Raw genomic sequence first — 9,573 nt, 5'->3', positions numbered from 1 at the left:
CTGGGCAACAGAGCAAGAGGAGTCTCAGAAAACAACAACAACAACAACAACAAAACACACACACACAGAAAAAACAGAAACTTCCTTCTCACAGAGAGTCTGGGACGTCTGGGATCAGGATGCTGGGGGATTCCATGTCTGATGAGGGCCTGCCTGCTTCCTGGTTCTAGATGGTCTTTTTGCTGAGTCCTCACATGGTGGAAGGGGCCAGGGAGCTTTCTGGGGCTTCTTCCTTATAAAGGGCACTAATCCCATTCATGAAGTCTCTGTCCTCATGACTTAATCACTTCCCAAAGGCCCCCACCTCCTACCACCATCACATTGCAGATTAGGTTTCAACAGAGGAATTTTGGGGGGACACATGTTCAGTCTGTATTGCCGCCGTAGGTCTGGTACTGGCATATTGGAGGCAGTGGGTGTTTTTCCATTATTTGAGGTATAACAAGATGAAGGTCCAGGTTTGTTTTTGTTGGTACCAGGTAGGCTCACCTTTGGCTATACTTCTGGTATTTATTAGCAAAGGAACTGACAGCCAGTCTTCACTCCAACCACTTGAATGCAGCAGTGGGACAGTGCCAGTGACTGGCCCAGTATGAGAGATGCCTCCTGGGAGGTCCAGGCAGTGAAGTGGGAGGCAGTATAGGAACTCGCTTATGCAGCAGTTTACCCTCTAACACCAGGTCAGAGATCCTCAACATGGCTCTTCTCCAGAATCACCCATGGAGTTAGAAATGCAGATGACCAGGCTTCCCCCCAGATTTTGGATTCAGTATCTAGGGTGGGATCTGGATAGCTCCATATTTAAGAAGCGCCACCGGAGTTTCTGACACTCAGCCAGGGCTCAATGCTGCTTAGGAGGTGCTGGGCCCTGCAAAAGGAATGAACCCCATTCTCCTCCCCCAGCCCCACCCAGGTAGGGAGAGAAAAAGGGAAACAAGCATGTGTAAAAATAGGCACAGAGAAGAGCTGGTCTGGAGAAATCGGGGAGGATTTTCCAAACAGCACACCTTGACATAGGAGTCCCCAGGTGGAGCTTCTGCCCCAGGAGTGGCCGTTGATGGTAGCTACTGTAGAGAGGCCTGAGAGTGGCAGGTGACAGAAGAAGCCCAAAGACCTTGGGGAGGATCTCCAGTGCTGTACTGGGGAGGGCCGTCTGTTCACTTTGAAGCCATTGTAGGCCAACAGAGGAACCCAAGAAAGAGACCAGGGCCTGTTTATGGAGTTTCATTCATTTCCAATTAAAAATATATATTTTATTTTAAATTCAGGAAGTGCATGTACATGTTTGTTCCATGGATTATATTGCATACTGGTGAGGATTAGGCTTCTAGTGTACCCCTTACTCAAACAGTGAACCCTGAACCCATCATTTCCAATTTCATTGGTTTCTGTATTTGATATTTTTGCTATTGCAACTTTATATTTCTTTCCTACCAAGTCTTTGTGTTTTCTGTTTTCCTCTAGCTCTAAGCCAGACCCACATGTTTGCTCTCTTGGTCCTAGCCCAGTAGATGGTGTCTGCCTTCCTTAAAGACACTCTTTGTTAGTCATTGAGCCTCTCCAAACCTACTTCTCCCACTGTGAAGTGGGCATAGTAAGTACTTCTCAGGGTGCTGAGAGGGCTGAGTGAGAACAAGGATGGGGATGGGCCTTGGAAACTAAAGTTACTCTTCGGATGAGTGGGATTATATTTGGTGGATGTTTATTTTATTTGACTGGCATTGTTGGGAAGTTATTGTCCATGTTGGTGTCTCAAGACAGGTGGTCTAGGAAGCGAAACAGTCTTAGCTAGTGATAAAACTTGCCAGCCCCTCCCTCTTAATTTTGCTTAAAATGCAAAGTTAAAAGCCATCATGAAACCAGAAAAGCAGTCATCATGTAAGCATAATTATTTACTCAGGCACAGGCAAGGAACTGCTTTCTGATTCTCCAGGACCTCCTCTGTCCCCAGTGTTACCACAGTTCCACTTTCATAGACTGCTGTTGATATCCAGATCCACTTAATATTGATTGCAATTTGTATTTACAGGCTTAATGCCAGACCGGGGGTTGGAGGTGTCCGATCTCGAGTTGGGATCCAGCAAGGCCTTCTCAGCCAGTCAACACGCACAGCCACCTTCCAGCAGAGATTTGATGCCCGGCAAAAGATTGGCCTCTCAGATGCCCGGCTCAAACTGGGAGTCAAGGATGCCCGGGAGAAGCTTTTGCAGAAAGATGCCCGATTTCGGATCAAAGGGAAAGTGCAGGATGCCAGAGAGATGTTGAACTCTCGAAAGCAGCAGACCACGGCGCCCCAGAAGCCCCGCCAGGTCGCTGATGCCCGGGAGAAGATTAGCTTGAAGAGGAGTTCCCCTGCTGCCTTCATAAACCCACCTATTGGGACAGTGACCCCTGCTCTGAAACTCACCAAAACCATCCAGGTAAGTTGTGGCTTTTGTCATGAATTCCCAGAAAGCTAGTAACAAAGGTAGATTTAGAGGCAAGGTGCCAGGAGTGATTGGGCAAAACTACTATCCTCTCAAGTGTTGGTATAGCACTTTGCTCCTTACAGAGGCTTTAAGTACGTTATAGCCAAGGAACTATACAAGGAAGGAAGGGTATTATCTCAGTTCTGTACAAAAGAAAGAGGAGGCCCATAGAAATTTAGTGACTTTCCCAAGTGAGATACTGGTGGAAGAGAGAGGAAAGGACAAAAGATTTATTGAGCACATGCCATGTGGCAAGCACTTAACATACATGATCTTACAGTCCTCACTCCACCCCCAGGCCCAGTGGGACTGGCCACCCTTCACAGCTGCCACCACAGAGGGAAAGGAAACAATGTCGTTTAACCTTCATAGCAGCTTTGGTAATAGGAACAGCAGCGGCCGCAGCAAACATTTACTGAGCCAAGTCCGTTAAGCCCTACATGTGCATTACCATGTGGTCTCTGGGTTGATGATGATTCTTTTACTTCCTACTGTGGGGGATAAGGCCCTCTGTAGTGCCTTTTACCAAAGACCAAAGCTGCATGCGCACCATATATCAAGTTCAGTAACCCCCTCCTTCTAGAGAATGCATGTGGACCCTGTGGGGTGAATTCTGACCACTGAGTGTTTCCAGGTTCCACAGCAGAAAGCCATGGCACCACTTCATCCCCATCCTGCTGGAATGAGAATCAATGTTGTCAATAACCACCAGGCCAAACAGGTAGAGTGAGTGAGAGAGAGAGTGTGTGTGTACATAGTGAACATGTAGGCGTGCACATGTTTTTTAATGAGGCCTACTTGGGTGCATGGACTGAGGCTTGCTCCCAAGGTTCCCAGTTGGTAGTACTGGAGGCAGGGTTACAGTGAACTTTTTGCAATTTAAAGAAGAAACTTCTTTTTTTTTTTTTGAGACGGAGTCTCGCTCTGTCGCCAGGCTGGAGTGCAGTGGCGTAATCTCGGCTCACTACAACCTCTGCCTCCCGGGTTCAATTGATCCTCCTGCCTCAGCCTCCTGAGTATCTGGGACTACAGGCGTGCACCACCACACCCCACTAATTTTTGTATTTTTAGTAGAGATGGGGTTTCACAGTGTTCACCAGGCTGGTCTCAATCTCTTGACCTTGTGATCCACCCACCTCAGCTTCCCAGAGTGCTGGGATTACAGGCATAAGCCACTGCACCCAGCCAAGAAGCGACTTCTTAATAGATTCTTAATAGAGGAAGGGAGGCATAGGGGACAGAGAGGCTAATAAAATTTTTGTTGTTGTTGTTAATTTTTTTTTAAATAAAAGTTCTATGTGCTTAATATAGAAAACTTGCCAAAAAGTCCCTCAAGTTCCTATTATCCAAAGCCAATCACTGTTGAAATTTTGCCATAGTTCCTTACATGTCCCCCCACCCCCCGCTTTTTTTTTTTTTTTTTTGGAGACAGGGTCTCACTCTGTCCCCCAGGGTGGAGTGCAGTGGTGCAGTCATGGCTCACTGCAGCCTTGACTTTCTGGGCTCAAATGATCCTCCCACCTCAGCCTCCTGAGTAGCTGGGATCACAGGTGCATACCACCACATCTGGCTAATTTTTGTAGAGATAGGGTCTTGCCATGGTGCCCAGGCTGGTCTCCAACTCCTGGGTTCAGTCGATCCTCCTGCCTCGGCCTCCCAAAGTGCTGGGGTTACAGGCACAGGTGTGAGCCACCATGCCCAGCCTGTTTTTTTGTTTTTTGTTTTTTTGAGACGGAGTTTCGCTCTTGTTGCCCAGGCTGGAGTACAGTGGCGCAATCTCAGCTCACCACAACCTCCAGGCCTCCTGGGTTCGAGTGATTCTCCTGCCTCTGCCTCCCAAGTAGCTGGGATTCCAGGCATGTGCCACCACGCCTGGCTAATTTTGTATTTTTAGTAGAGATGGGGTTTCTCCATGTTGGTCAGGCTGGTCTCAAACTCCTGACCTCAGGTAATCTGCCTGCCTTGGCCTCCCAAAGTGCTGGGATTACAGGTGTGAGCCACCGTGCCCAGCCCCAGTCTGTTTTTTACTTAACTCATAGTTGTGGTTGTGGTTCTTTTCTTTTCTTTTTTTTTTTTTTTGAGGCCGAGTCTCGCTCTGTCACCCAGGCTAGAGTGCAGTGGCGCCATCTCGACTCACTGCAAGCTCTGCCTCACAGGTTCACGCCATTCTCCTGCCTCAGCCTCCTGAGAGCTGGGACTACAGGTGCCCACCACCGCGCCTGGCTAATTTTTTTTTTTTAATTTTTAGTAGAGACGGGGTTTCACCGTGTTAGCCAGGATGGTCTCGATCTGCTGACCTCGTGATCCGCTCTCCTCGGCCTCCCAAAGTGCTGGGATTACAGGCGTGAGCCACTGCGCCCAACCATGGTTATATTCTTAGCCAATTTTCTATCATTCTTTTTTCACTTTGTAACTCAAGCATTTTTCTGCGACATTTCACATTTACTGCAAACGTTTTAGTAATTACAAAATCCATATAGTTGGCATTCCAGTTTTATTTAAACCATTTTCCTGTCATTTTCACTGTTAGAAATCCTTCTGCTATGAACATCTTTGTAGATAAAGTTCTTACTAGGGTTTGGATTTATTTCTGTAGGTCATATTAACAAGGATGGACTTTCCAAGCCAAAGGATATAAAGGAACATTTTAGGAACTCTTCGTAGATACTGCCCACTGGGAAAAAGGGACTTCTGATGTATCTGGAAGTTGTAGGACTTTCACTGGGCCCTTGTTGACAGGGAGTTCGCCTGTCAGGACTTGTGCCCCAGTCTTTCCCGGCACCATCACCCCTGTGCCCACTTCTACTTTGGTCCCTTTCTCTCTCCAGCAGCCATTTCCTTGCCATGCCTGTTCTAGATGTCTGTTGAGGGCACACATGCCACATTTGCTTATATTTCTTTATGTTATATTCTCAGAATTTATATGACCTGGATGAAGATGATGATGGTATAGCTTCCGTTCCTACTAAACAGATGAAGTTTGCAGCCTCCGGCGGCTTTCTTCACCACATGGTATGGCATTTCATGTTTTCTTACGCTGCATGTCTGATCAGACAGGTGGGAGAGGTTGTGGTGAATAGAGCCTGTTTTTTTTTTGTTTTTTTGAGACGAAGTCTTGCTCTTGTCCCCAAGGCTGCTGGAGGGCAGTGGCACAATCTCAGCTCACTGCAACCTCCGCCTCCCGGGTTCAAGCTATTCTCCTGCCTCAGCCTCCCTAGTAACTGGGATTACAAGCGCCTGCCATCACGCCCAGCTAATTTTTGTATTTTTAGTAGAGATGAGGTTTCACCATGTTGGCCAGGCTGGTCTGGAACTCCTGACCTCAAGTGATCTGCCTGCGTCAGCCTCCCAAAGTACTGGGATTACAGGGTGAGCCACTGTGCCCCGTGTGAATAGAGCCTTTCAATGCAGAAATATTTCTTCCTTTGGGCCGTAAGATTTTCAGAGCTGGAGTTAGTCCAACCCCTTAGTTTTATAAATGCTGAGACACTGGGGTGCCTCCTGATTTGTTCAAGGTCCCACAGCAAGTGAAGTGTAGGACTGCAGCTCCCAGGTGCTGTGTTTGAGACACTATAGGGAAAATGTGAGTGATCCCACAGTGGGGAGTCTGTGTTCTTTCCTTGGTGGCTGGTCATTCTGCATGCTCTGTGACCCTCTATGGTCAGCAGCTCAGGCGCTGCTCTTGGAGTCTGGATTCCCTTGGTTGACATTAGCAGGAATACATCTCACCTGATCTGTGGGCTCTGCCAGGTGCAGCCTGCATGCAGGGAAAGCTTGCTGGGCTAGAGTGTTGATCAGACATCATGCAGAGAAGGAAAGAAAACAGCATCTGGGAGCATCAGGGAGGTCCATGCTGGTCAGCTCAGTAGTACAGCCAAGTGTCAGACAGGGAGGCCAGTGGGCTGCCCAGGTGGGTCCTTATGGCAGACACCTCTTTTGTTTTTCCTTCAGAAGCTGAAAGACTCAGTTTTGGTTACTGTCTCGAGTATGTGGACCAGACTCCTGGTTAGTAATTAAGAGAAACATGGGCCGAGCGCAGTGGCTCACGCATGTAATCCCAGCACTTTGGGAGGCAGAGGTGGGCAGATCACAAGGTCAGGAGACCAAGACCATCCTGGCTAACACAATGAAACCCCGTCTCTACTAAAAAACACAAAAAAATTATCCGGGCATGGTGGTGGGCACCTGTAGTCCCAGCTACTCGGAAGGCTGAGGCAGGAGAATGGCGTGAACCTGGGAGGCAGAGCTTGCAGTGAGCCGATATCACGCCACAGCACTCCAGCCTGGGTGGCAGAGCGAGACTCCATCTGGAAAAAAAAAAAAAAGGAGAAACATGAAGCTGGCTATGCGCGGTGGCTCACGCCTGTAATCCGAGCACTTTGGGAGGCCGAGGTGGGTAGATTACCTGAGGTCAGGAGTTCGAGACCAGCCTGGCAACATGGTGAAACGCTGTCTCTACTAAAAATACAAAAATTAGTTGGACATGGTGCCGCGTGCCTGTAATCCCAGCTACTCGGGAGGCTGAGGCAGGAGAATTGTTTGAACCCTGAGATGGAGGTTGCAGTGAGCCAAGATTGCACCACTGCACTCCAGCCTGGGTGACAGGGTGAGACTCCGTGTCAAAAAAAAAAAAAAAGATACGTCGTGAAGCTGAATGATGCCAGTTTGTTTCTTTACAAAGGGACCAGGCCTTTCCAGTAATTAGACTGCTCAAGTCTGCTATCAAGGGAACTATCACCTTGCTCAGTGAGTCTCTATCCCTATTTGATACCCTAATTGAATAAATGCCATATTTATTCTAATGCGTTTTGTACCCTGTGAGATGGGTACTGTTGATTACCCTCGTTTATGGATGAGGAAGCAGGCATGGAGAGGTAAAATAAGCCTGTTCAACATCACCCAGCTGATAAGAAGCAGTGGATCTAGGAATGGAGCCTGAGCAGTCTGGTTCTCGGGGCCCTGTGTGTAGTCACTGTGCTGTCCTGGCTCTGGAGACTCAGAAAGCCGCCTGAGGAATGTGGAATCCAGCCTGGGGTGACGCTGCTTCTCCCAGACTTGGAGAAGTGTGGTGAATTGCCCCTGCCCATTCTCTGATCTGCCTTTCTGGCTGCTGCGTTCCTCCCTTCTCCCTGGGTCAGTGCCTTTAAACACTGCCTTAAATCAGCAGGGTTCCCGTCACTTCTGCTTTATGCACCTTTTTCCTCAGACACAATATAGGAGAGTTTTGTTTCCAAGGGACCATATCGAGATGGGAGGGGCTGTTTTTGGTAATCTGCGCTGCCGAATGCCCGTGTGTCCCTGACTGTCCAGGAGCTGATGAGGCCAAGGCTGTGAGTGGTTCCTCTGGATGGCCAGAAGAGGAACCAAAAAGCTGAGTTCTGGGCCTTCTTAAGTGTGGTGATCAGCACACTGTGATAGAAGCATATCTGGGAATGAACTTGGCCTCAACCTTTTGGCCTTTTAATTTTTCAGCTTTATTAAGAAAACAAAGGAATAAAATCATGGCTACTCCATAGGCATAGCGGCTCTTTTACATTTTTTGTATAGATGAGGTTTCACTGTGTTGCCCAGGTTGGTCTTGAACTTCTGGCCTCAAGCAATCCTCTCACCTCAGCCTCCCAAAGTGCTGGGATGACAGGTGTGATCCACTATGCCTGGCCAAGCTTTTGGCCTTCTGACCAGCCTCATTATTGTAGAATTTTTAGAAAGTCTACGTGGTATGGGTGAGTCTGTGGCTCTTAGGTAATTTTCCAGGTCAGGGCTGTATGGAAGCTTCCTGCCAAGAGCTTCTAGCACTGTGGAGAGTGGCTTCTGTGAGTGCACGCTCAGGCTGTGTGTTTTTTCCTCCCCCTGCCCCTTCACTATGGGATGTCACTGGCAGCCGGCAGCTTTTTTGGCTCCAGACCTCTAATAGAATTGGAGAGCTGGGAGGCGTAGAGGGTTCATGCTCTCAGCAAGTTGTCAGCCCCTTGGGGCTTCTTCAGAACATTCCAGGTCTGGCTTCTCAGATTCTTTTCTGTCTCTCTGTTTAGGCTGGGCTAAGTAGTTCCAAGCTTTCCACGTCCAAGGCCCTCCCTCTTACCAAAGTGGTTCAGAATGACGCATACACAGCTCCTGCTCTCCCTTCCTCTGTTCGAACAAAAGCCTTGACCAACATGTCCCGGACACTGGTGAACAAGGAAGAACCCCCCAAAGAGCTTCCACCTGCTGAGGTGAGGTGACGGTGGTGACCACAGCAGTTGGGGTCAGGAGGGCTGTATGCTTATATGTATCTCATTGTGTCCCCACAACGCCTTTGTGAGGTGGGCATTGCCACCCCCATTCTACAGATGAGCAAACCAAGACCTAGGGACTCTTACTCTCGAAGACCTTGCAGGCTGCTGGGGACAGCAGACCTGCTGAGAGGTTACGGTATCTGGTGATATGTTAGACTCTCCCAGAAGAAAGCTGTTAGGAGTGCTGAGGACAGAGCATCTCATTCCAGTTGGGAAATCTGGGAAAAAGGGCTCTTTTAGCTGAGTGGGTCTGGAAGCATGAGCAGCCTTCCAGGTAGAGGCTCAGGGCCTGAGAGGCTTGCGTATTTGGGAGATGGAAAAGGGTCCATGCTTTTAGCATAGAGTGGTGGGGGGTGTAGTGGACACTGAAGTTCAGGGGGCCCAGTTGTGGTAACTCTCCATGGAGCTTTCCTCTGGGCCTTCCTAGTCACGTGCCTGGAGGAATTTCTGTTGTGGAAATGCTTATCAGCTATCCAGCTTCTGGTAACGCTCTTGTCTGTGACAGCCTGTTCTCAGTCCATTGGAAGGCACCAAGATGACTGTGAATAATCTGCACCCTCGGGTCACGGAGGAGGACATTGTTGTAAGTACTGTGACCTACCAAACATTTAAATCTCAAACCGCCTCTGTGGCAAATGTCTCTTAAGACCCACCCTCAGGTTTGATGACTGCTAGGACTCACCAGACTCAGCATATAGTCACACTCAGGGCTGAGACTAATGACAGCAAAAGGATGCAGAGCAAATGGTTCATGGGGTGAAGCTGGGGGGAAACCAGGCACAAGCCTCCAGAGGCCCCTCCCAGCAGAGTTGCACAGGATGCTGGGTGCA

At 48.8% G+C, this 9,573-nt stretch overlaps 1 protein-coding gene across 1 annotated transcript in view; it reads left to right on the top strand.

Moving 5' to 3' along the window:
• LOC105542480 (polymerase delta-interacting protein 3) overlaps positions 1-9,335 on the top strand; it is a gene marked incomplete at its 3' end in the record, with an annotated part of 20,587 nt that extends 11,252 nt beyond the window's left edge. Inside the window, exons 2-6 of the mRNA XM_011984059.1 lie at positions 2,030-2,420; positions 3,103-3,189; positions 5,385-5,480; positions 8,501-8,680; positions 9,249-9,335. Coding sequence (XP_011839449.1) covers positions 2,030-2,420; positions 3,103-3,189; positions 5,385-5,480; positions 8,501-8,680; positions 9,249-9,335 — 841 coding nt within the window. The remainder of the gene's footprint in view (positions 1-2,029; positions 2,421-3,102; positions 3,190-5,384; positions 5,481-8,500; positions 8,681-9,248) is intronic.
• Between the last annotated feature and the right edge of the window lie 238 nt (positions 9,336-9,573).

Source organism: Mandrillus leucophaeus, unplaced genomic scaffold (genome assembly GCF_000951045.1).
Source record: "Mandrillus leucophaeus isolate KB7577 unplaced genomic scaffold, Mleu.le_1.0 Scaffold26, whole genome shotgun sequence".
Classification (NCBI taxonomy): Eukaryota; Metazoa; Chordata; class Mammalia; order Primates; family Cercopithecidae; genus Mandrillus; species Mandrillus leucophaeus.
Note: the sequence above shows the minus strand (reverse complement) of the source record. Positions and strands in the feature narration are given on the sequence as shown.